Raw genomic sequence first — 26,575 nt, forward strand, 5'->3', positions numbered from 1 at the left:
GAGGCGACTTGTTCCAAACATCTCTTTTTTTTTGCGGATTGGAAGCAGTCTCAGACCTTGTTTGAATTGCAGTGAAAGCTAAACTTTTTAAAACCCACTTTTACTTTCACATTGGGTTTTTTTTGTGTGTGATTCGCCTCATTCCAGCAGATACAGATGCAGTAAATCTAAAAAATGACCGGTGTTGTACTGAATTGCCTAGTCTTGGCGCTCTGTATCAGCGCGCACAGGGTCCTGGCAGTCCCGCGGGTTGAGGAGGATGACAGCGCCTCGACCCTGGCCTTTGTGTTCGATGTTACCGGCTCCATGTACGACGATCTGAAACAGGTGATAGAGGGCGCCTCTCGGATCCTGGAGAAGACCCTCAACCGGAGGACCAGACCCATCAAAAACTTTGTCCTGGTCCCATTCCATGACCCAGGTAGCTTTATGATCAAACACACATACAAGTTTTTTTCTTGACTTTATCAGCACAAGTTTAAACATTATTTGTGACATTGTTGGTTGACTTGAATACTTGAATCCTGATACACATTTTTTGTGAATTATATTCAGTCTGCCTAATGCACATAATTAAGCTTTATTGTAGCACTTAACTAAACAATTCGGCCAAAGCCCATTAGCTAATTGTCACAGACTGCCTGGCAAGGCCTAAGCAACATTACAGGCTACTCACATTATTACAAACTCAGCATAAATACCACAGACAGCAATGTAGGCTACATATTGCCCCTGTTTTGATACACCTCTCTGTGGCTGTCATACAGGCTTAGTTGAAAAGATCAATGAAACATCAAGGGGCAACACATCTGAAACCCTGTATCACAGGCAAGAAGTACAACTGCTTGACTAGGGGCTCAACCACATGCAGCAGCATACAGTGAACTCAAACAAGTTTAATACAGGCCACTCCAGCAGGCATATGTGAGCTTTTAGAATGAGGAGGCTGTGGCGACAGGTAAGGCTCTTCACCCCCCTGGTATCTGTCCTCTGCTGGGATATATGGGAAAGCTGGAGCTTGAAAATAAGAGTGCTCTAATGGGGGAGGGTGTTTGAGCACTGATGAGAAGCATATGCTGTCTGCTTGTGTGTAATTACCCCAATCACCCCCCCCAATCCAAGCCTCCGGAAAGCCCTCACAGCCCCAGTTAGCCGGCCAGGGGGAGGGGGGGGGGGGGATGGTGGGCTGCGCTAACACCACACATTCTGTCTGTGTTTAATGTGCCCTGCCCTTGGGGACCTTGTAAACTTCCAAGATTGCAAAGAAGCCGTGTGACTGACAAAGAGGCGTGACAGTGCTGTCAGTGTTTTACAGGCTCTCATGAGGAGGAGAAAAGGACTTGAAAGCCTTTACTGTAGGAAAACAGATAGAGACGGAGTAAGAAATGTCAGCAGCTTGACGCATGTCTGCAAGTTCTCTATCATTAGTTCTGCAAAGACACAGTGAGACTTCAACGGTGTATTCTAACAGTCGAAATCGCATGCGCAGGCTCACACAGGAACACACACACACACACACACACATTCACACAGAGAAGTCATGCAGCTCCACCCTACCTGACGGGGGACTGCTCTGTAATAACTATAATGAAAGACTTTTGTTTATGTCCAGCGGGGTTCTATGGCAAAAACAATATGTTCTCTGTGCATTGGTTAATGTTTACTGTTCCATCGATCAGACCCAGAAGGCGTCCAAATAAGTGTCAGCTCCTGACAGGCTCGTATTTGTCATGCTGGGGTCTACTGCTGCTTGAGACATGAGGGGGTCACCCAGTACAAAGTGCTGACTACAGCTGCAGACGCAGATAATGATGGTCCTGTCATCATCAAAACTTTGCCTTTATGGGCATTTTCAGGCAATTTCAGCGATATGCGTTAAACAAAAGCTGAACAATATCGGAATTTGTTTCACTGCGAGAATCAGCTTGTGTGATTGATATTCCTGTCTTACACAGAAGCTACGGGGCATCACTCTGCTGCTGACAGATTAGACTGTTGCTTAGCAGGGATTTGGATTCTGTAGATGCTCGTGTTTTTCTCTGTTTACAGACACCAAACAGCTGACAGGCAACAACATCATCTTTTGTTCTGATATATTTTGCTTTGTTGAGTTTGAAGAAAGATACAGACAAGTTCCATTGTGATACATGATTATAAAGCAGCCCTGAGTCCTCTTATTAAACTGACTTTGATTTGATTTTTTCACTTTAAAAGTTTCTGTTGATGCTCTTTGATGATGCAAAATGCTAACCATCGTCCACGCCACGTTTCCTCATAGATATCGGCCCTGTGTCCATCACCACTGACCCAAAGAAGTTCCAGCAGGATCTGCAAGAGCTGTTTGTCCAGGTGGGCACCAGAACACAGGCTAGGACTGTTCTGTAGGACTGGGACTGGTGTACAGGTCCACACTAATCCACATTATGGCTACTGGCTATGACAACTGTTCTAAGGATTGATGTTGTGTTATCAGTTCTGAGTTTTCAATATTTCTATGTAAAGTCTGATGTGAAGTCACTGTGTGAAATGCACTTTTGACTACATTTGATTCGATTTTTTTGATTGATTGATGCATAATTAATCCCTAATAGAGAAATTCATAATTCCACCAGCAGAACTATGACTTTACATATAAGGAATTGATAAAGAATCAATCAATTAATCAGTCAAATCAAAACTATTTGGAGTACATTTCACACAGCAGCAGTTGATGAGCTTGATTTGATCAGCAGCATGTGTGACTGTCTGTCCCAGGGTGGGGGAGACTGTCCTGAGATGAGTATAGGAGCCATAAAGAAAGCTTTGGAAGTTTCCCTGCCTGGATCCTTCATCTACGTCTTCACCGACGCCAGGGCCAAAGACTACCGCCTCAAACGAGACGTACTGCAGCTGGTGCAGCTCCGCCAGTCACAGGTACAGCGCACATTGGTTTGCTGATATATCAGGCCAATATTGGCTTTTCATTAAACATTGGATATTAGTCAATCAGTGTTGTTTAATGCAATATGATGGAGGTTCCTCCCTGACTATAGCTACATAAAAACAGTCTGTACAACCTGCAAAGAAATGTTGTTTTCTTTGCACATTTTATTGATTAATTTCATTGTTAAACAGTGTTTTTTGTAAATTGATCCTTCATTTAAAGGTCTAATTTATCCCAGAGCTCCCCCTGCCACTGAATAGGTAGGGTGGGTCACCTTGCCTTAAGGAGCTGCTCACTCACTTAAAATAGTTTAATTAGTCTGAGTTTTAGTGTCCCACGGTCTAAATGCTGTTTCAGAGGCTTTTCCACCCTGACAATACAATTCTTGGGGAAACACTAAATCCATGTAATTTTCTGGATTTACTGGGCATGAAAATGGTCATATTTAAAGATATTGAATATTGGCACAAAATACTGGCGACTTCATTCAAAAAACATTGGCATCGGCCTTCAAAAACTCACATCAGTGGAACCCCTGTACAGACACAGTTCAGGACCTCCCGCTGGGGTTTGCTATCTCACCTGTACCATTTCTCATTTTCTCATTTATGTGTGAATAAGTAAACTATAAAAACAGGAGAAAGCATATGTAGGAACACAGATACACCTACCTGAACACTAGAGAGTATCTGAACATTTATACACATGCTGCAACAAAAGGAATAAACCGGCATGCTGTGAATGATCTACATTCCACTGAAGTTGCCCAATGTTCAGCGTAGCCGGGGAAAGTTTCTTCTGAGTCACTCAGTCTCAGCTAGTACATGAAGCATGACAATGAGCATTAGTCTCACATTCAGTCCCACTGAAAGCGAGCCTGTAGATAGCAAGCATTGAATATTAGTAATCCTCTTAACTCTCCGCTGCCCCTTCATTCACCAGGTGGTATTTGTGTTGACTGGCGACTGCGGGGATCGCTCTCAGCCCGGCTACAGAGCCTACGAGGAGATCGCCGCCACCTCCTCCGGACAAATCTTTCACCTGGACAAGCAGCAAGTCAACGAGGTGAGAGCGTGATGAAGAGCTGCGTTAGAGTGCGTTGCAGCGCGCCGAGACCACTGCAATGACACTTACTGCCATCCGGCCTTTATTCATGGGCATAATAAGTTATATCTGAAAGTGGAATTCAGCGGTTCATCTCAATACGAAAAGGTTTATATTTCATAATAGAATAGCAGCAGCAGGAAAAGGACCAACCGGGTATGACCCGTCGATGTAATCGTAGAGGTTTCAATAAAAATGATTCAAAAGCTGATATTAAGCCCACCGGTCATATGATATGGGGGGAGCGACTCCTTTACATCTGAGGCAGCGTGTAACAGAAACCCTGTCGGAGAAGCCAAAGGCAGTGGGGCTCGCTAATTCCCAGGCAGACTTAAAAGAAGCCAGAGTTTCCTCTGAGAGAGACACTGGTATCCTGCATGTCAACACAGGAGATGGCTGGGCTGAGGAGAGGGCAGCGCTGAGCTGGAGCCAAGCGGCGCTGTGCACTGGTGGCCCACTGAACCTCTGAACTCAGATGTGTGTGTGTGTGTGTGTGTGGGTCCGCGTGTGTCTGTACGGGTCTGTTTCCTCTCAAGTCAGGCTTGCATGTAGCTAAACATACGATGCATGTGTGTGGGGCAGCACGGTTCATTAACACTCCATAATCCCCACCGCTTTTTAAGAAGTGTTTGAATGCCACGCTCGTGTTACAGTGCAGCAGTGTCCTTTACTGAGGGAATAGGAGAGCAAACTCAAGCTCTAGCCCTCACACCTCAACCCCAGATGGCCAAAGTGTGACCAGTGCTAGACTAGCCTAAAGTGTCTTTACATGTTCTTATTGTGCTGTGTTACGTGTAGATATGTACATACTTCCGGGCATTCATTTTTCGTGGATCCAAAATGAATCAGTATATTTCAGCCGTATTTAGACTTGTGTGATTATAGCTCTTGGGTGGCAAGCTTTTACCAAATTAATGCAAATCCCTTAATCCTTAAAAACCTCAGAAGTACTACAAATCTAACCAAAATATTCCCACTTAATAGCAGTTTAATAAAGTGCGGCCAAATCAAATATACACAGTCTTTTTGTGGTCTCCGAGGGGAAGAGTGGAGAGAAAACAGACTGCTTATTTTACTCTCTAATCCCAGGATATGATCTGTCATGGCTTCCCTCCTTCCAACACAGCTGCCCTGTGGAGCTGGCTCCAAGCCCTCACACAACAGCTCATTGTCAGCCCTGTGTATCACACTCCTTACACTCTAATTTTGACTGGTTGTAATCAACAAGAGAATCGGATAACAAGCCCCCCGGCAAGAGAACAACAACGGCTAATGTTCTGTCAGACTTGGACCATTGTCTCGCTGTTCTTTGTGGTAATGCATACCATCCGTAGTTGTCAGTATGTTGAAGTGCTGATCAAAAATAAGGGCCGATCTCTGTTAGCTTCCAGAAAATGTCTGCCGGCATGTCAGCTTGCAGATTAAAACAGGGTGAGAAAGAAGACAGGATTTTTTCTAGTGCAAGATCTGGCTTGCAATGACTGTTTATGGCCACATGGGCAGACCAGCCGATGCATGTTTCTTCGCAGCACCCTCCACACACACTTAACTTAACACTTAACTCAAGTGCCTTGAAGAGTCATTTGTAACACTGTCCTAATGGTTTCCTCATCAGGTAGATCCAGAAGTGAGTTAAAGGGCTAGGAGCGGTTGTCAGACGTAAAATGAAACCCGGTTAACCTTTATCCCCAGTCATCTTCCTGAGTCTGCTGAACAAAGCCAGCGTCTATAGTCTAGCAGCCTCGCTCAGACACAGGAAGACAGAGGTGGCGGACTCCAGTCGGTTCTTGTGACGGGGAAAGCCCGGGCAGGTGTTTTGAAAGTCGGGGGTCCATCTGGGACTGATTTGCCCTACTGACCTTGATTCGTAGCACGACATCTACCTGCAAATGTTGGTGGTTATGGTGTTTTATCCCGGGTTAAGGCAGGTGAACCCCTGCCTAGTGGGAGGTCTATCGTCTGGCTGTCCCGGCTAACTGCAGTGGGCCGTGCCTGTCTGCTGAGGGGGTCAGAGCCTGAGACGAGTCCCTAAAGACAGCCAGCTACCTGGAGAAGAAGAGAGCATCACCCCAGCCTTAGCTAACCTTCCCCCCTCGGCCCATCCTCCTTTCATGCTTCTAAGAATAGCGCAGGGGGGTCCATCCTGAAACTCCCCCGTAAGCCCATTCAACTGAGACACACCGGATGAGGTTTCACAGGAGTTCATTCCCCCGTGGCTCAGGCGGGGAGCGGCCGCACAACTCGGCATGTTCCCTAAGACCCACCCTGGCCCAGACAGCGGCAGTCCCATTTCTGCGCTCTTCCTTTTATCTGAGGTCTGGGGGCAGATGAATGCCCACTCCTCTCCGAATGCTTGCAGATGAAATAGACACTATCCTGGGGCAGATGTAGGTCACTTCTTAGCAGTTTCCTGCTCTGCTGGGGATGGCTGCACATGTGGCAGACATTACAGCTGTTTCCAGTTGTAAACGGCGAGAGGAACCAGCTGCTGTCAGCACCCAGTGGGCCTGATACACAGAGAGCGGAGGCCTGCTAATTAAATTATCAAAGGCTTTACTTGTTCTGATTTTCTCCGTTTAAAATAAATAATTTCTAAATGTATTAAAATGTATTGGCGTTGGCCCCGTCTCTGAGGGTCCCGCTGAAGAAATGTTTTCAGTTTGTTTTATTATGGACACAGCACAATCGTAATGCCTGCGCTCTCGATACGAGGTTAAAATAAATACTAGACAGCAGTTGCTTGTTAAGCATTTGGAAGATGGAAGACATTTGGTCCAGTGTGGCCACTGAAATTAGACTCTGTGAAACATCAGTGGGTTTGCTGCTCCTACTTTCTTCTTAGAGAAAACAATGGGAAAACATTGTATCCTTTGTCAATACCAGAATAATGATTTTACCCAGAGGGTCAGGCACCTGAAAAAACTGAAATTCTATATAGTCTTACATTTTTTCTCTATAATAGCCACTGGGGGAAATTATACTCTATGTGATGATTGCTTTGCTACAATCAAGTTGTCCACCATTATTTCAGGCTTTGGGTAATCTTTTCTCTGAGTGGTAGAATGGCTCTCATTAAGGGAGCTAACATGTCACTCCTCTCTGGCCTCATCTGGCATTTCAAACTCAGCCAATTCAACAAATAGTAAAGTGGAAAACGGCCGGCCATTTCTAAATTGATCCTGCATATCGGTCTGGGTGATAATGCGGACTGTATAAGGGTATGTCTGACTAATACAAAGGCATATTCCCCCACACATCCACCGCTGCTTTCTATTCCGAGGAACAAGCCTTATGATTCATGAAAGCTGTGTTGCAGGCGGGAGGCTGCTGCCTGACAGACTTCCACTGTGAGAGACACTCTTCTGGGAATACATGCTTGAGAGTGCAGAAAACTGTATGTTATCATTTTGACAGTCGAGCTGTTTCACTTTCCCTTTGTTTAGGCAAAATCCCCCCGAGGAATACTTGAGCGATGAAAGAATGGTCCGAAAGACAAAGAGCAGCCCGCTGGTTGGGGGGAGGGGGGGTGGGGGTAGGGGGGGGACGTTTCAGGGAAAGGTCACATCCACGTCCTTCCTGTCCTCGTCCTGTCTTTTCGAAGTCAAGAGGAGATCCTTGACAGTTTGTGTTTTGACAGGTCCCAGCCTCGTCCGCCAACCAGTACGTCCCCCTCCAGTCCAGCTGTGAGTGAAATGCTGCTCCGTTACGGTGCTCTTATGGTGTTTTTCTCCCCCCCCTCCCTCCCCCCTGCCAGGTTTTGAAGTGGGTAGAGGAGACGGTTCAGGCCCTGAAGGTCCACCTGCTGTCCTCCAACCATGACAGTGCCCAGGAGAACAAGTGGGAGGTGCCCTTTGACCCCAGCCTCAGAGAGGTCACCGTGTCGCTCAGTGGACCAGCGCCGCAGATCGAGCTCAGAGATCCCTTCGGTAGACCGTGTTCTCTTTCTTTCCACATGAATTAATAATTAACTGTACCAGCAAGCAAGGGAAAGACATGTATTTTACATTGAAAAGACCATTTTTTGTTCTTGTCGTCTTTTCCCAGGTCGTATTGTTGGTGTGGAGCAGGGCCTTACGGAGCTGTTGAACATCCCCAACTCAGCCCGTGTTGTCAACCTCAAGTTCCCTAGACCTGGAGCCTGGAATCTGAAGGTACTAATAGTTTTTACTGATTAGTATAAGCCATCTGATGACAGTAGGGCAACTGAATACTATTGCTTTATTTGTCCAGGTGAGCTGCAGTGGACGCCATACTCTGAGGGTCACAGGAGTCAGCAATCTAGACTTCCGGGCTGGCTTCTCTAGTGTGCCTGTGTCTGAGTTCAACCACACCAGGGAGAGGCCAATAAAAGGTATTGATCTCTGTGTGTGTCTCTCAAAACCTCGTTTGACTGAGATCAAGTGCTTGATGATGGTTCTTTCATCCTCTCTCAGGAGTTCCGGCCCATGTTCTGCTGAAATGTACAGGCCTGAAGCCTCCGGGCCAGCTGAGCCATGTGGAGCTCATGTCAGGTTCGGGCCGCTCCTTACGCACTCTCCCCGTGCCTCTGCCCTCTGACCTGGGCACCCGAGGGCTGTGGAGCCTCCCTGAGTTCCGCACCCCCTCCCAGAGCTTCTTTATCAAGGCGATGGGGAAAGACGAGGAGGGCTACCGCTTCCAGAGGCTGTCCAGTGTCTCCTACACCAACATCGTTCCAGGCAAGACAACCCCCCTCACACGCCTCGCCAAAGCCACTCTGCAGTGTCTCTCGCACATCATCAATCTTTCTTGTGATCCTTGACCTTCATTTCCTCCCTTGCTTAGATCCCCCAGCTGTGAGCATGCCTGATGTGGTGAAGGGCTTCTACATGCAGCCCGCTGCAATCGGCTGCTCAGTGGAGAGTGACATTCCCTATAGGCTAAGATTCACCAGAAGTGGGATTACCCTGGGAGAGGAAAAGTTCTTTCAGTGAGTCTCTCAGCACTCTGTAACACTTGGCTTGCCCTCCTTTGGATGCTACAGCTTCATGCACCCATTACCCGCTGTGAAAAACACTAATTATGTCACTCAGTAGATGTTGTGCACTCTCAGTTAGCAGGTCTGTAAAGCATTAGTGCTGGTTGACTCTGTTGCATTTTATTAGTTCATCTGTCAGGAAGCAGGTATACACAGTCCGTTTTGTGAACGTTACACATCCGATTGTGTCATCTTGAAAAATTAACAAAGCGCCTTTTCTTCCTCGGTGTTGACGCTCTGCTTTGAATTACATTCATGAAGTGAAGCTGACTTGTGGTGAAAACTATTCCCAGTGCGTGTGCCAGAGATATTAATTGCATGTGATGTAAAATAGGATCTCGCTCCTATCGTCATACACCAGCCAACTAACTGAGTTTGTCTTTAAATCAGGAATTCTGCCAAAGCATCATGGGAGATTGCCCATGCCTCAGGTGAGGACGAAGGTCTATATGAGTGCATAGTGCAGAGCAGTGCGGGACAAGGACGCGCCTTGACACAGTTGACTGTTAGAGGTATGCCTCACACACAAACACAAACACAAACACACTCCTCCTCGGTGTCCTCATGCATTCATTCATCACGGTCTTTGTAACGCTTTGAAATACATTCCAGCAATTCTTATCTCAGATTTATGGCTAAAACATTCACTTCATACAAAGCATGCCAGTACAAACATTTGTATTTAGAGTAAACCATTTCTGCACTGTTTGTTCACTCTGATAGCGCCCTTTTGATGTTTTGGTTGTGTTTCCAATGAGACAGAGCCCCCTCCTGTCCTGAAGGCCCCTGTCAACGTGAGTTCATCGGTGGGAGCCGTGGCTGTGCTGCCCTGCCAGGTGGAAGGCTCCATGCGCCACAATCTGACCTGGCACAGAGCGGGCCGTACCATCCTGGCCCGCACGGGGAGGGTGAAGCTGCTGTCTGACTCGTCCCTTCAGATCAGCGGGGTGCGGCCTCAGGATGCTGGGGAGTACCACTGCGTGGCCACCAACGCCCACGGAGACAGCAGAATCAGTGTGTGGCTTCTCGTCCCAGGTACGGTCGGACCAAACACCGCAGGTCATCTGCTTAAACACTTAGCGCACCGGGGGCCTCATGCCTCCTTCAGGCCTCCATCATCTGGTTTCCATTACTGGCCTAGCCTCCCTGCAGTCGGATCGAGCCACTTCCTCGTCAGAACATGTTTCACATCAGCCAAAATTGATGCGTGTTGAAAATTGCGGCTTCCATCGTGGGCACAGCCTCAGATGTTTGTAATGCATTTCAAAAACAGCCAAACAAAAGGCGAAACATGTCCCCGGCTGTGATCCGCCAGTCATGATGTCAGAACACTCAGTGCTGGTAATTGCATTCTAGCCCAGGCCATCAGAGGTTTACCGTGGCTAAGCCCCCGATAGGAGAGGCATGTTATAAATGACATCATATAGCAGTGACAAGGCTCTGAGTCATCGCCAGTCTTTTTTCCCCTCTGTTTGATTCCGCTGCAGAGGCTCCTTCTGTGGTAGTCAGCCCCCAGAGCCAGGCCTTCTCCCGAGGGGATGAGATCCGCCTCGTCTGCTCAGCGTCCGGCTCTCCCCCTCCCCAGCTCTTCTGGAGCCATGGAAACATGTTCCTCACTAATCGGCCGAGGTAAAGGAACTCTCTGCCCACTCAACACCTCCGGCACAGAGGCCTCAGAGAGTCATTAGATTCCACTTTAACTGCATTCTCGAAATGCACAGTTGCCACATCTTGTTTGCATCACTGGAGATTTACATCTAACAACGTAGAATCTTTTTCCAAACCGCAAGTACTTTGCATGACTCTTTAAATGCGTATTCAAAGAAAATATGTCTCACGCTACCCAAGAATAGCAGGAGGGTTTTGAGATGCATTTCACTGATACATCTGCACATGCAATCATGAAGAATCAACAAACATGAATTCCTCACGGAAGATTTTCTGTCGTCTACTACATGATACAGATTGAGCCTAAACCAACATGGCATTCTGACCATTAGAGGGGCCCTCCCAGAGGATGCTGGGAACTACACATGTCTGGCGACCAACGAGGCTGGGACTGCCTCTCGGTCTGTGTCACTCACTTATGCAGGTAAATCAAGATATGGCTGTAGATTTCAGGTTGAAGGTTTGAGGACATTTGAAGTCTCATTAAACTAAGTTTTTGTGTTATAAATCACTATTTCTCTTGGCATTCATTTTTAGAGTTCCTATCCAAGGACTTTTTATGTGTTGTTGACTATCCTTCAAGAGCATGTGATTAGAATGAATTTGTGAATGATTCCAGTGTCAGTTATGCTTTAGCTTTCAGTAGGACACAGGCAGATGTTGCCACATCTTTCCCTGTCGCACACAATAGGACGTTCTCTCCTTGTGTAGTGACGGCTGACAGTCACGGGCACAAAGTTTGAGTCTGGGTGTCAGTTAGTGGTTGACAGGAACCTCAACGCTGATGGACCGTGGCAGCCTCTCCCTGGGGGCTGCCAGTATTATACACACTTTAGTCCCTGAATGTCATTTTTAACAACACTGATCTGTCAAGACAGCAAGAGCCTGGTAAGATACATCATCTCATCCTCTCAGCTCAGCTGTCTCCCTGCTCCAAAAGCATCTATCCCGGCTCTGTTGACACACAAAGTGTGCGAAATGTCAGCTTTGCTTCTATATTTACCTCAGGTCTATGCTGCAGCCCAGTTTAAACTTACATTACTTTACTATTATTGCCTCACATACAGTAGCATTGTGTGCAAGTCTGGCAATCTGGTATTTAGACATCTTTTAAAAATGTTAATTAGTTGAACTCTATCTTGTCTTCCTTTTCCTTCCTCCAGAGTTACCTATTATAACAGTGGTGCAACAGGTTGTGCGTGTGGCTATTGGAGGTGATGCTACTCTGCAGTGTCAAGCCACAGGTGTCCCCCCTCCCCTTGTCCAATGGTACAAAGGTAAATGATGGTCAAACGACTTACACACATTAAAAGTAATGACAAAAATCGCCATATTAGAGACCAACAGGTGTATTTTGTATGTGTGCGTGTGTGTGCGTGTGTGTGTGTGTGTGTGTGTGTGTATGTATTTTCAGGTGATCTGGAGGTGGGCTCCGCTCCTTTTGCTGAGCAGGATGTATACCGGGGGTCCCTGCAGATTCGAGGGGTCCAGGAGATGGATGCTGGAGAGTATCGCTGTGTGGCCAGCAGCCCTGCTGGATCCTCCTCTGGCTCTGTCATCCTGGAGGTCGGAGGTGAGAGGCAGCTGCATGACAGTAAGGTTACGAGTAGACACAGCATAAGGCGTCATGTCTCCTTGCATATTTCAGTGTTTTGCATTCACATAGAGCTTATTTTTCTTTCACATTTCAATTCACGTTACAAATAAAACTTCTCCTTTTACTTCTCACAGCGGGGCCATTGTTCTCTGAGGCGCCAGTTGACATGACAGCTAATGTAGGGGAGAATATCACGCTCCCTTGTGTTGCCCGAGGTTTCCCACTGCCAACTGTGACCTGGCGCAGGCAGGACGGCCGACAGATCCTTACTAGGGCAGACAGCCACAGTAGAACAATGCAGCTGGAGAATGGACATCTTCTAATCCAGAGTGAGTTATCCCTCAAACACGATCACAACAGCTTCGGTCCGCACAGGAGCCTTATACAGCTTAATGGTTGCCTTGCACATCTGACTGGCATGACTGAAATTCTCTGAGTGATTATATATAGAAGAGGTGCAGCCCCTCATATCAGATTCAGTGAACGTTTTCTTAAGAGAGGGGATGCAACAGGAGACCATTGGCGCCGGTAAAGCAATATAGTATTTGAATAGCTCTATTTCAAAACACTGTATATCCATTCTGCGAAAAACAAATCCTTATGTGAGGTTCATCTCTAAAATAGGGGGGATCTGGTTCTGGTCTGTAAAACTGTTCTCCCGACTTAAGTTTCCCAGTCTCCTTTAAAAAGTGCTGTACATCACTTTAATACTATGCTATGCAATCATTTCGCAAGAGTAGGTGTCCCTTTGTTCAAATGGTTGATATTTAATTTTTGAATGAAACTGTTCATTTCTGCTTCAGTGGAGAAAAGGAGGCGGTATAGGCTTCCATTCAAATCAGGGTGAAGTCAGTTTCAGCTGTGAACTCTGGAAGCCTTTCAGCCTACAATATGACTAATCTTGGCCACTGACGGAGACCTTTTGTGCTCCTCAGACTAAATGTTTATAGTGTGCGTAATATTATATTGGAGAAGTATTTGCACGGACTGCTGAAGTGGACCGCTTCCATCACTGCTCCCATGTGTGGCTGCCATCTGACCTAATTAGCTCAATCTGTTGCATATGGCATCGTTTTTACCTGCCATTGTTTGAGATTGCGTCAATCGGTATTGTGTCACACTCTGTTCCTCACTTTTTACTTTAATGCTTACATGACTTGTCATTGCCTATTTAAACATAGGCTTGACTATCTAAACACGAGAATTGAATCATATGTTGATTTTCCAACATATGATCTCCAGAGAATTTACTAAGTGGGACATGTGTGTCAGCAGGCCGACAGCTGAGCCAAACCCATTAATCCCATTATGTTCTATTTTTAACTCTAATTACAGGGCAGTCAGACCAATAATACCACTCATTATTGAGAATGACATATCTGTTGTTAGCATGCACTTGTCATCCATTCTAGATAATCACGTTCCTTTCCCAATGAATAGATAGTGTCTATGCTTATTTCAACTTTATAGGGTGTGATATGTGTGTAAATCGGTTTTCTCTGTGCTGTTTGACTGTGTGTTTGACTGCAGGTGTCTGGCTGGATGATGAAGGACTGTACATCTGTGAGGCCAAGAACCAGTTTGGAACTGTCAAAACGGAGGCCAGAGTTAGTGTCACTGGACTGGGTAGGCTTGTCTAGTCTGTCTTTTTTCTCTGCACCAGCACATTTACTAGAAACAATGGCAGCAACCCCAAAGCTGTCTGTAGCCATAAAATAGTTTCAAGTTCTCCGGCAGCTGCTTAGTATTTACAGTATCTCTTTTCATGCAATGATATCCCTGCGTCTGTCTGCAGAGCCCCCTCTCTTGGCCCACGGCGCCCCAGTCATCACCGCTGGGATTGGTCAGTCCCTGAGTATTCCTTGCATGCTATTGGACGGAATACCTCTTCCGGAAAGACACTGGTCCCAAAATGGAAAACCTGTAAGATTGAGCAGTACTAAACACTCATGCATGTCCGTCACATAGATAATCTTTCTGTTATTGTTTGACAGTTAGACCTTTCCTCTTCATAGGTGCAGCTGAATGGGAGAACCTTCCTGAGGAGTGATGGCAGCCTGTACATTGAAAGAGCCGCCCCAAAGGATGCTGGGACATACGTCTGCACCGCGGTGAATGTAGCGGGCACCATGAACATCACGGTCAGCCTGGAGGTCCATGGTGAGAGCGCATGTGTAGTCCCAACTCCCTAGAGAGTTTTCTGCATGCTAGAGACACCGGCCCATCGAGACAGTCGGTTCAAGAATGTGCTGACTCAGCGTGGAAAACAACAGCATGTCAAGTGACTTGACCACCTGCTGTCATGGTAGTGAGAGGGTTCCATGTACCGCATGCTTTGATGAATGGGGTCATTCTGTTCATGGGCCCGTAATGACAGACAGGCCAGATTACGGTTCATCATCAGTTTGTAATGAAGAAATGCCTTGAACACTGACGCTGCTGACTAGCTAAGGCCGGTGATAATTCTATGGGCCCGCTTGTTCATGGCCAGTCAGACAGCTGTATTTTGTGACCTACTTCTTCCACAGTGCCCCCTGAGATCAACGCTGGTCCGTACCACTACATAGCCAACGAGGGCGTAGCCATCACACTATCATGTGAGGCCAGCGGAGTTCCCAAGCCAACTGTTGTCTGGTCCAAGGTAGGATGTCACGCTTGCAGTCCAAATCCACTTTTCTTAATGACTGTTTTGGCCGCATCCCATGAATCTATGCATGACTAATGGATTAGTTCTGATTCACAACACAATTTAGTGAGGATCACATTTGGCATCCATTTATCTTAAGATGAATCTCCATGAAGACATTATAAATCATTTTAGAAATAATAGCGATATTGTGCGGGCTACAGTCGAAAACAAAGGCAAACAGCAACGTACAGTCCCGCCACGATAATGGTGATCTGGTAGTTTTGTAAAGGTGAAGCCATCCAGTCATTGCTAAGTGGGCTAGGAAAACTCTAATCACTACTAACATAATGATTCGGAGTAGTCATCTTCATCCAATAATGCTTTTTTGATTGGTGGAGAATGAGGAATGGAGAATACCATCTTGGGATGTCATTTTGGACTATAATGACATGTTGTGCCCACCTGGAATAAAAAAAGATGGGCCAGATCATCGAGAGTTGTCACTGCATGTGTCATACTGCAGTTCTGCCTAGCTGTATATGACACTGACTACTCCTGGTTCGGGAATAGTGTCTTCTAGAACGAAAACAGCCCCATCAACAGTGCAGGCGTGGTCACTGGATTGTTTGAAGAGCATGATAGCAATGTTAGGCACAATCAAATGCCTTTTCTACAAGCAGATGTGATCCCAAATGACCATTTATAGAGGAGTATGAAAAGGATTTATCCACCACCATCATAAAGGTTAAAATTATTATGGTATTAGTGAAAACCATGCCAGAAAAACCAGCCCAGACCATGACAGAGCCAGCATTACTGAGTGAGGTCTACATGCTGTTGTTTCCTCAGCCTTTACCCTACAAATTATTGAACTAAGCCAGGGAGGATTTTTTCCCCCTGCCTTTTTTCCAAGCATTTTCAGATAAGTGCTCTAGAGTCAAGTACATTTCTATTCATGTCAGATAAAAGTGAATCTGCAAAAGCAATTTTGTGTTCAAAGGAAGCGTGTGTGTGTAGCAGGATGCATTCCCATGTGTGTCGGAGAGAGAGAGACAGTTCGGGGGGAGGGGCTCTGTAATTATACTAGGCATCAAAGGTTTTGGGCTTTAAACCTTAAGCTCAGTTTAGTGTCCCTGTGCTGTTGTGTGCAGCACTTTAATATAATTCTGGTCTCATGCCTGCTGTGCCCCCAGGGGAGACAGCCCTTACCCAGGGAGCGCGCCTCTCCTCAGTCCGACCCCGACGGACACCTCCGCATCCTCCGCCCCACCGCCGAGGACGCGGGCATCTACATCTGCACCGCCACCAGCCCTGTGGGCTACACCAGCCGAGAGATCCAGCTCAGTGTCAACAGTGAGGCAAATAAATATTCAGCCGCATTCACCCAAACACAGCAGTCTTTTCCAGTGTTTGGCATAACAATGACCGACCTTTGTCTATACCTGAGGTTTCTGAGTCAAAATTTCCCCGCTTTTGAAATGTGTAGCAGAATGACCAAAGAGCCTGCATGATGTGGTTACAACTGGTTCCCCTCTCCCCAGCCATGCCCAAGATAATGGGTGTGAGCGGCCATGACAACACAGTGAAGATGGCTGCCGAAGTGGGGACAGAGGTCATCCTGCCTTGTGAGGTCCAAGGCAGCCCCTCTCCCTCAGTCACATGGAGCAGAAACGGGCAGCCCATCCCTCCCGTCACAGCCTGGTAAGAGGAACTCTCTTCTCACAGTGTAGCAATGATGCAGTAAAATAGGTAAACAGTCAACAAAGGACAAAGTTCTTACCATACCTTACCTCTGACTTCACTAACCCCCTCCTTTTTACAAGGGACTCTTGATTGAAGCCGGCTGCCGTCCAAAGCCGCTGTTAACGGTTGGCGTTCATTTAGTGGAGCTTTTTTAAAGGAGGCAGGCAGGCAGAGGCAGCGAAAGCAGCAGTCTGACGTAGAGCTGTGTGCGGGCTTTACTGTTGGCTAAACTGAGGAGGAACATCTGGTCCCACATGGCTCGCTGCTTCCCCGGCTCTCTAGTGTGGTCACTCTGGGTGCAGACAGGCGGGCCGACTCGGGACACAGACGGGATAGATGACAGACGGACCCTCTGGGCCAGACACCAGACTGAATGCTTTTTGGGTAGATAGAAGATGACGGAGGGGGCTGAAAGCTGCGGTGGTGACTGAGTCAGATATGCTCGTGTGGGGGCCAGGAAGGAGGAAATGCGGGGGAGGGACGTGCCAGGAAGAAGGGAGGAAAACTGACTGACAGAGGAAGAGATACAAGTCCTGTCTGCCTGATGTTCGGATTCCCTGGGGTGCTTCAGCCATAAAACAACATGCTGACTCTTTACTAGTCCTGTCTGATGAGAATAACACATCTCTGTGAACAACCCCCACATCAGCCCGACGCTTTACATATACAGGACCTGCGGAAACTGGCAAGCTGTGCAAAGGGAGATTCATTCTCTCCAGCTATGAATAGGTTAGCTACTCCCCATACATCTTCTAGGTCAGACGGAATGACCAGGGGGCGCTGATTGTTGAAATAACTCAATCAGTGGGTGACCAGAGTTCTGCCATAGCCATGCATCTTGCCCAGCACTGCAGAGAGAGAGAGAGAGAGAGGGAGAGAGAAAGAGAGAGAGAGACCTAGAGATACAGAAAAGCAAGACAGAGAGCTAGCCCACACTGGGTCAGCAGATCTGTTCAAACTAGGCCTACCCCGATGAGGCCAATTTGTCCCAGTTAGCCTTTGTGTCAGACTGTGTGCACAGATGACTTGACACCAATGTGGGGAGTGATGGGGGGTAGATGGATAGGCGAGAGGGGAGGCTCACTTCATGTGTGCTAGAGCTTGTGTCAGTCTGCACCAAGGTAGTGCCGAGCGACGCCGCTGCCTCAGCACAGATTGACCACTGCACATGCAGTCATTTGGTTCCAATGATGGATGTTCCTGAGGCTGTTTCAGGAGGTGGGGGAGAGGCATTAAGCCACATGTGCAGTTGAAATAGAGAGCTCTTTGTGCTTCCAGCTCGCTTCCACTTAAATGAACATGTTATTGTTATAATTCAGTTGCTTAGCAGACGCACTTATCTAAGGATAAATCATGGAGGTGTGTTTATATTTGTGCACATTATGCATTTATACAGCTGGATAGCTTCTGGTGCAGTTCAAGTTATGGCTACTCAAGACCTTGAAGTTCAGCACAGAAACAAATATTTTACTTGCATATGACTTTTTTTTTTTTTTTTTGACAATTGTTGTACACTGGTCACACAAACAACCCTTTAAAATTGCTGACCTAGATTTAACTACATTTATTTTTTGCTTCAAACCCCAAATCCAGGATTTTTTATGTGTCCATCCATGGATTCGTCAAGGGTAGAACTTTCTTATGACAAATAAACTCTGAAACTTTTAGATTTGGCCGTAACTCAAAACACAGATCCATTTTGCTCCATTGCATCCAAGCAATGCAGATGTAAAGATACCATCTACAGCTTTACAATGTATATCAACTCATGTATACCTGTCACATACTAAGTATCTTAATCCAACAAAATAAACCTAAACAACACTGAAAATGGGGCCAAAGTCATGTCACAGGCGGCACTATACTGTATTTTGGATTAGATCTTTGATGAATTATTTAGGTTTGGTAAGACTTTATCATTTTTTTACTTCCACGCTACTAGTTCATCAACAGCCAGCCTCTGGCATTTGCTGCACTGGGAATTTACAGTCTCTGACGGTGAACAGGCTTTTTTCATCAACTCATCTATTAATAATTGCAAATAGGCAAAATAGCTTTTTGAAAATTGTCCCCACACCAAATATTATCAGGGTTCAAAGTATGTATTAGTGAAATTAGTATGAGTAACATTTTTAGACCACTTCAAAACACACCTACTCCCAACACATAAAGGAGGCTGTGGCTCTTCAGTGACTCATGAAGTGTTGTGTTTTCTCCATCTCTTCACCCTTGACCCCTAACCACTCCCCAGGTTCACTGTTTTGCCTTCAGGCTCCCTGAAGATCACTGATGTGCGCCTGATTGATAGTAAACTTTACACCTGCACTGCAGCAAACCCAGCAGGCAACGTGTCCCTAAGCTACAATTTACACATTCAAGGTAACTCCATGGGGCTCCGTTAGAACGTTGAACTCCTCAGAAACCTTTTAACTTTCCTTTTCAAGATGCTGTCATGTTGATAGATTCTATGAGGATACATCACTTCCAAAATATGCAAAATATGTTTGCTAAATAGGTAAACAGATATGGTGAGACATGTATTTTGGGTTTGTGTTTGTCTTCAGCTAAGCCTAGGATTCAGGCAGCACCTTCCCTGCTGAAAGCCCTGATTGGCCAAACGGTGACTCTGCCCTGTGTGGTCCAGGGGGAGCCCAGCCCCGAGGTCAGTTGGTCCCACAATGGACTCCCTGTTGGGGTCAGAGACACTGCGGCCCTCAGGATCCAGCAGGTCAGCCTTGCTGACCAGGGCACTTACCAATGTGTGGCCAAGAACAATGCTGGACAGGACACCTTGGAGATCAAACTGGAAGTTCTTGGTGAATATCTGCAGTTCCAGCCTAACCCTAACCCTCCAACCCTGTTTATTAACCATGAGAATAAGTGGAAAGTGAATAAAATGCTGCAAACATGTATATAGTGAACTACGCTTGTATCTTAAGATCTATTTAAATGACCTTTTCCTGGTACAGGCACTTTGAGCATTTAGACATAAATGTACTGTGTCCCAGTTTTAGGCTGTGGTCTTTAGAGGTGCATTCTCCTGAGGAAGCTCCACACTGCCAGAGGACAAGCAGTCCTTTAAACCACTCTCAATCTGGCAGCATAAGGGGTCAGCCTGGCTGTGGGTGTTGGAGGTTGATTGAGGTGCTCTCTGACCCTCAAAGGTCAATCTGTTTGCCAAGGGATTGGTCGGAGGAAGTCTGAACTTAAGGTTAACGAGAGAGTGGGGGGCACAGAAGTCAGGAACCGTGAGTCACGTTGTCAGTACAAATAGGGCTTCATTTTAACCCCTAACCTCACAGATTAACCTTTTCACTAATGCTTAGCCTGAGGTTGGTATTTACTGTAGTTAGACAAGCTTGATTTAAGCGTGCCAGAGAGAGGTCTCAAATCTTACATCTATAGACTCGCGGACGCCCTGAGGGATTCTTCACTTGCTTCTTTATCTACATTGGAGCATCCGCTGTTACACAACCTGTTTGACTAATCCTTATTCCAGTTTTAATTTGATGTTCACTGTATCAGCTGCCTTTACACTTTCACCTGGCAGTTAACATCTTTTTCTGTCCTCACAGAGGCCCCATCCTTCGCAGAGCCTGGAGATGCCATCATGGAGAAAGTAGCCAACAGCAAGGTCGTCATCCCTTGCCCTGCTGAAGGTACGAAATGATTCACAGATGAGTCAGCCCTGGACTGACAGACAAGGATAGGGCAATGAAAAGGCCTGGCATTTAGAAAAGACACAATTTACAGAGTGCGATAAAACTAAATGGTTGCAGTGGTTCATTTTCTCAGGTTACACTTTCTTTATTGCCGGAGCAAATTTGAAACGTACTTCAAATGTCGGACAGATATGTGTATTTGTGCACTATCAAAGGAATGCTCCGCTGTCACCGTAGACTTTCAGTTGTCAAACCGGAAAAATGGATTCAATATCCTCGCCATCTTAAAAAAGCGCACTTTCTTCCTATCGCACCACCCAGAGACACAATGTTGTCGTACTTATTTTACCATCTCTGAGAACAAGGTAGCAGCACCCTGGAGGGATGGGACTGCTTGCTATTTCATCAAAAAGATAGAAGAGTGTTGGTGTATATCTGTGGATGCATCGATTGATACTTGCGCGCGTGTGTGATTTGGTTCCTAAGTTACAATCTATGGATTGACTGGTCTGACAGGCCGTGCAAACAGGTATTGTTTATATGGAAGCATGCCATGGTAACAGACTATGTTATGTGTGAGAAGGTGAGGGCTGGGACTAATGTGGAGCAACAGCTGGAACATCAGTCTGCCTACTGCCTCGGCGAGCCACATCTGCTTTCCTCTGCGACACGGCCTGCTGGGAGAGGAATCCTAATTACAGGCTGCTGCTGGCAGATAATGGACAGAGATGTCTGAGGTGCACCATGGAGCACAGGAAGAGGAAGATGAGTTACAATAGCCCTCCCTCTGTCCAAGTCGTACAGGCAGGCAGGCTAGCTGGGAGACTGTACCAGCCAGGCCCCTTCAGAGGGCTCACACAGGGATGCTTGAAGCTCTTGACACCCCCAGAGAAGCAGCCAGCACCAGCAAATAAGGGTTCCCTCATGGACTGCTGCTGCTGTATGGGGGAGATACAAAGCCGTCTCTGCCAGAAGGATATTATTAATTTACAAATGAGAACATTGCATTTGGGAGAGGTAATTATTTAAGAAACACATGGAAGAGATAGACTTCGTCAGCCCCGGCAAATAAATTCAAAGTCTTCTAATGAGATCTGTTAACATCTAAAGCAGAACATCTGTACACATTTCCTCCCAGCAATGAGATAATGAATTTGCTTCAGAGCGCCTAAACTGTAAACATGTGTTCACAGAGGGGCTGGATGATAACATCACCTTCGCTTCTCCTGCATCTCCTGTGTTTAGTATTTTTTGGATTGGGGATGGACGGTGTGTTTGGTTTCCACTCCGTCCTCTGCGGCGTTTGGATATGTAACACCTCTGTAAATAGACAGAGCCATGGCATTCGGATCGCTCCTCTGCGTTGCTCTTTCATTGCGACTTGCTGCACAGGACAGTCTTGCTGTGGCTCTGTCCCTCTTGTCCTGGGATTTGGCTCTGTGGGGTACAAGATCTGCACCTCTGCCTTTTCCCTTTCTCCCATTCCATCCTTCTCTTCTCCCCCATTTCCAGCTCCTTTCCGCACAGTAATCCCCAAAACACATCTGTTTTAGGCGCCTGAGTGTATGCACCGGCGCCTTTGAACTGCCTGTCCAACCACTCCTATTCTTACTGCTCAAGACCCTCACCTCAGTTTCCGGTGATAAATCTCGATGTTAGCATTTTAAATCTCACATCTACCCAGTATATTGTGTCTTGCTTTTTTTTATGTGACTCTGACCTTGAAGTCTTGAGCTTGCGGGCTGAGAGGACTCTCTAACCACTTTGGCAAGGTTTCCCCCGCTGTCCCGCTGTCCAACAGATAAATGTAGAGCCTGTTTTTTCTAGTCTGGGCCGCTTGCCCATTAACTTTTCCTGTAGAGAAGCACGGAGATGGAGGTAAGTTTTCTTTCTGTCAGACATGATCGATAAAGTTTAATTTAAAACCTTACCTCACTCCGAACCCCTTCTCGTCTCCCCCTCTGCAGGGTCACCACCTCCCAAAGTACGGTGGTTCAAGAATGGCCTGGAGATACAACCCGACCAATCAGAGCTTTCTCTGGCCGGGGACGGATCTCTTGTGATTAGCGCAGCATCTGCCAGTAACAGTGGGGACTTCAAATGTGTGGCGAGCAATGATGCAGGCTCTGTTGAGAGAAAGACCAGGTTGAAAGTGAATGGTGAGACTTCATTTAATCTATGTTTTTTTCACCTAACAGCAATAGCTACAAATGATGCATTGCACTGTGAAATGTCTGCTAGTGGAAACTAACAAATCTTTCCTCTTTTTCCTGTACCGCTCTAGTTCCCCCTGAGATCCAAGAAGATGGCCAGCCCCTGAACCTCACTGTCACCTTGAAGCAGCCTCTCACTCTCGGCTGTGATGCCTTTGGGATCCCCTCTCCATCAATCACCTGGACTAAAGATGATCAACCTGTGAGTTTCAAGGGGAAATACGTCAAACTTGTATACATGTTTATATTTCTTGATGATATCTAGCTGTACAATGCCACCAAGTGGTCGCCAAGCTAATTACAGTGTAACACTAGGGAATCGCTATTTTGGATTGTGTCTAGGTGGACAGTCCTGGAGTATATCTGCAGAATGGGAAAAGACTACTGAGAATCTACAGAGTTCAGTCAGAGCATGCAGGCCAATTTGCCTGCACAGCCCACAACTCAGCTGGAGAGGCCCGGAGACAATATAACATAGTGGTGCAAGGTGAGCTCGTAAACACTTCCAGTAACGTTAAGTAAACTATCCAGTGTATGTCCTTTGTATATTTTCCTTTGTTCATCTGGTGTTTGTGTGTCCTGTCACAGCTCCACCGGTGATCTCAGGAACGTCCCGGCTGCAGGAGGTAGCTGTGGTATTGGGCCAGGAGGTGGAGTTCCAGTGCCGGGTCAGCGGGCGTCCAGCGCCCAGAGTGGAGTGGAGCCGCGATGGAGAGTAAGCATAAGGACTCTGTTCACGTGACATTCACCATGACACATAGAATGTCTTAACCACTGTATTGATTTGATCCACCATTCCCTCCTCTCTACAGGGTTCTGTCCCGCGATGGAGACCCTCATGTGGAGTTTCTGGAAGATGGCCAGGTGTTGAAGGTGAAGTCAGTAAGACTGAGGGACCAGGGAATTTACCAGTGTCTGGCCAGCAACAACGCAGGGACTCAGATGCGCCAGTTCAGACTCACTGTGCAAGGTTAAGCCCTCTACCATGATTTCCCCTGAAATAATTTGACTAACATCAAATATAGGCATCACAGTGACTCAGTGGGCTAAGGCACCAACCATGCACTCACAACATCATGGGTTTAAATCCAATAAGAATATATATTTAAAAGATGACATTAAAAGTTTGAGGGGTATTGAGTATCTATGACCTTTATTGACCAGTATCGGTGAAAAGTAGGAATTGCAACAACATCACTAGAACTGATCTCCTCCTACACAAGTCCCTGGTAAAGCCTCTACCCTCCTCCCCCACCCCACCTCTCCTGTGCCTGTGAATTATAGTATCCTGTAATTCACACAAACAATAAAGTCACATTTTCACAATATGCATGAGCAAGCAAGCTAATTAGAGCAACGATCCAACAGAAACGTCTAGTGAAGAGGTAATATATCACAATGTAAAAAGTCTTGCAATACCGTTGCTCCCTTGTAGCCGTTCTCCATTATTGAGTAGTTGAAAATGCAAGTAGGTGGTGGGTGGGTGGAGTTATGTTTTTTTTGTGTTTTTGAGCTTTATAGGTGCTTTGGTGGAGGGTTGGGGGTATGCATGATGCATGAACAAGTGTTACGAACCAACCAACACACAGAGCCCGACTCCTCCCGAGCACCTAACTCTATCAACCCCCTGCAGATATATTATGGTCATTTTGCGCTATGGAACAGTGAAAATCATATTGCCCTCCTCCTCCCTCTCTCTCTCTTTTCAGCTCCCCCCACCATCAGGGGCCCCAGTGAGACCTCTGAGGTGTCGGTGGTGCTGGGTTTCCCCACAGTCCTGCCCTGTGATGTGGAGGGCTCTCCCATACCCAGCATCACCTGGCTGAAGGACAACCAGCCCATCGTGTCCAGCGCCCAGCTGACCTACACCCGCGGTGGGCAGGCTCTGCGACTGGGCTCGGCACAGGGAGACAGCGCCGGCCTCTATACCTGCAGGGCCACCAGCCCAGCTGGCACCGCCATCAAACACTATTCCCTGAGCGTCCTGGGTAAGAGATATGCCCCGGTCTGCTTTTATCTGATGTACACCACTTACACATTATCCTTTACTGTTATGTCATTTTTCCCCTCTCTCCAGTCCCGCCACAGATAGAAGGAGACTCTACATCCTTGACTTTTGGTGGCCGGGAAGAGAAAGTACGGATCAACGGCACTTTAACTCTATCCTGCCTGGCCAAAGGTTTCCCTGAACCCAAGACCCAATGGTTCAAAGATGGACAGGTTGGTGTGTGATCCTAAGCTTTGTATCACCTGTATCAACAACTGCTGCAAACATGAGGGTAGAGTCAAGTCAAATATATTTTTAAAGTGCTATTGAAATTATTGAAATAGGAACTGTAGGAACTGCAGTACAGTCAGAACTTGTATCTGCCTGCACAGGACTCCATTGAGTTATGGTGGCCTATAATTGACACAAATAAGAAAGTCACATTTTCAGAGATGAGTAAGCTAGCTAAATACAGCAGAGATCCAACAGAAACATCTAGTGAAGAGGTAATATATCATGATGCAGAATACTGTAATAATAGTAAAACCTGGTGAAGTAATAGTTGAATCATTGGTACTGATCAACAAACCTATCAACCCCTTGCAGGTATATTATGCTGATTTTGTGCAATGGGGCAGTAAAATCTTCACAAAGTGCTTCACAGAAAATGAGAATATTTTATCACCTAACTGGTTTCTTGTTTAGCTGCTGAGTGGAAACATCCATGCTGGTATTCGAGAGAGTGGCCACATCCTCCACATAGAGAATGCCATGCTGTCCCATGAGGGGCAGTACACCTGTGTGGTCACCAACTCTGCAGGAGAGGACAAGAGAGACTTTCATGTCACCATTCAGGGTGTGTTACCAGTCAGTGTTCAATTAAATCAGCTTCCTTGGGATCATTACTCAATTTACTCAGTTCAAAATATAAATCCAAACTTCTAATCTCATGATAGAGCCTTCATTCTCTAGAATTTCCTCATAGACTTTTTTAAGGTAAAAAAAATGTCGTTTTTGAATCAGTTTTTGAAAGTGAATTGACTCATACTTACTATTGCTTCGCTAGTTCCTCCAATCTTCCACCGGGTGAATAACAGGGAAGCAGCCTGGGGTCTGGGAGAGGAGGACGAGGATAACAATGAAGACATGACAGAAAAGAGGGACGTGGTCCTGGGCCATCCCATCAGCCTGTCCTGCGAGAGTAACGCCATCCCCCCGCCGAAGCTCAGCTGGTACAGAGAGGGACGTAAACTTACCACCGCTGATGGAGTGGTGCTGCTTCCAGGTCAGGGCTAATTAACCCAGGGCAATTAAACCAGAAATGCTGTTGTTTTGTGCCGATGGGGCATCATATGTGCATGGATGAATTGATTATTGTGTTGATTTGTCCTCTTAGGTGGACAGGTGCTACAGATCCCCCGAGTGCAGAAAGAAGATGCTGGAAAGTACACATGTCAGGCTGTCAATGAGGCAGGGGAGGACCGTATGCACTTTGAACTGGAGGTCCTGGGTGAGCATGTACATTTTGCATGTGCAGTTTAAATGTAGTGTGCATTAGAAATTGAATATGATGAAAATTTCTGAAGATGATGACTGTTGTATTTTACCTCCTCAGTCCCTCCTGTGATCATGGGGGCGTCAGAGGAGTTCATGGAGGAAATAGGAGCGGTGGTCAACAGCACCGTGGTTCTCCACTGTGATGTGACGGGTCAACCAGCACCCGCCATCTCTTGGCTGCGGGACAGGCAGCCAGTCCACACAGACACACAGCACCACATCAGTGAGGACGGGACACAACTCCAGGTTAGTCGGTGTTAGACTCAAATACCACAGTGTGAAGACACCAACTGTAACACATGTTGTGTTGTTGTTGAGGAATATAACCCCCTCACCCCCTTCCATCTTTCAGCTCCTCAGTGTCCAGGTGTCCGACATGGCTGGGTACCTGTGCGTAGCCGAGAACAAGGTCGGGGCAGTTGAGAAACTCTTCAGTCTGACAGTGCAAGGTGAGAGAAGCACAAACCTCAAAATGCTTATACCACTACCTCCATAC

The 26,575-nt window shown here is 46.6% G+C and overlaps 1 protein-coding gene across 1 annotated transcript in view; it reads left to right on the plus strand.

The window, feature by feature from the left end:
• The first annotated feature begins 174 nt into the window (after positions 1-174).
• Positions 175-26,575, plus strand: part of hmcn2 (hemicentin 2) — a 45,507-nt gene continuing 19,106 nt past the window's right edge. The window contains exons 1-37 of the mRNA XM_071927794.2: positions 175-421; positions 2,279-2,349; positions 2,755-2,913; positions 3,866-3,988; positions 7,782-7,953; positions 8,072-8,178; positions 8,258-8,378; positions 8,461-8,724; positions 8,831-8,975; positions 9,414-9,535; positions 9,786-10,058; positions 10,511-10,652; positions 10,988-11,115; positions 11,855-11,968; positions 12,106-12,264; positions 12,423-12,617; positions 13,819-13,914; positions 14,084-14,211; positions 14,304-14,448; positions 14,817-14,929; positions 16,111-16,270; positions 16,459-16,618; positions 18,912-19,039; positions 19,225-19,476; positions 20,236-20,319; positions 22,290-22,481; positions 22,607-22,737; positions 22,878-23,022; positions 23,124-23,250; positions 23,348-23,505; positions 24,245-24,523; positions 24,613-24,755; positions 25,228-25,378; positions 25,589-25,807; positions 25,919-26,032; positions 26,138-26,325; positions 26,432-26,528. Of these exons, the coding sequence (XP_071783895.2) occupies positions 175-421; positions 2,279-2,349; positions 2,755-2,913; positions 3,866-3,988; positions 7,782-7,953; positions 8,072-8,178; positions 8,258-8,378; positions 8,461-8,724; positions 8,831-8,975; positions 9,414-9,535; positions 9,786-10,058; positions 10,511-10,652; positions 10,988-11,115; positions 11,855-11,968; positions 12,106-12,264; positions 12,423-12,617; positions 13,819-13,914; positions 14,084-14,211; positions 14,304-14,448; positions 14,817-14,929; positions 16,111-16,270; positions 16,459-16,618; positions 18,912-19,039; positions 19,225-19,476; positions 20,236-20,319; positions 22,290-22,481; positions 22,607-22,737; positions 22,878-23,022; positions 23,124-23,250; positions 23,348-23,505; positions 24,245-24,523; positions 24,613-24,755; positions 25,228-25,378; positions 25,589-25,807; positions 25,919-26,032; positions 26,138-26,325; positions 26,432-26,528 (5,752 nt within the window). The remainder of the gene's footprint in view (positions 422-2,278; positions 2,350-2,754; positions 2,914-3,865; positions 3,989-7,781; positions 7,954-8,071; positions 8,179-8,257; positions 8,379-8,460; positions 8,725-8,830; positions 8,976-9,413; positions 9,536-9,785; positions 10,059-10,510; positions 10,653-10,987; positions 11,116-11,854; positions 11,969-12,105; positions 12,265-12,422; positions 12,618-13,818; positions 13,915-14,083; positions 14,212-14,303; positions 14,449-14,816; positions 14,930-16,110; positions 16,271-16,458; positions 16,619-18,911; positions 19,040-19,224; positions 19,477-20,235; positions 20,320-22,289; positions 22,482-22,606; positions 22,738-22,877; positions 23,023-23,123; positions 23,251-23,347; positions 23,506-24,244; positions 24,524-24,612; positions 24,756-25,227; positions 25,379-25,588; positions 25,808-25,918; positions 26,033-26,137; positions 26,326-26,431; positions 26,529-26,575) is intronic.

This window comes from Centroberyx gerrardi, chromosome 8, assembly GCF_048128805.1.
Source record: "Centroberyx gerrardi isolate f3 chromosome 8, fCenGer3.hap1.cur.20231027, whole genome shotgun sequence".
NCBI classification, from domain to species: Eukaryota; Metazoa; Chordata; class Actinopteri; order Beryciformes; family Berycidae; genus Centroberyx; species Centroberyx gerrardi.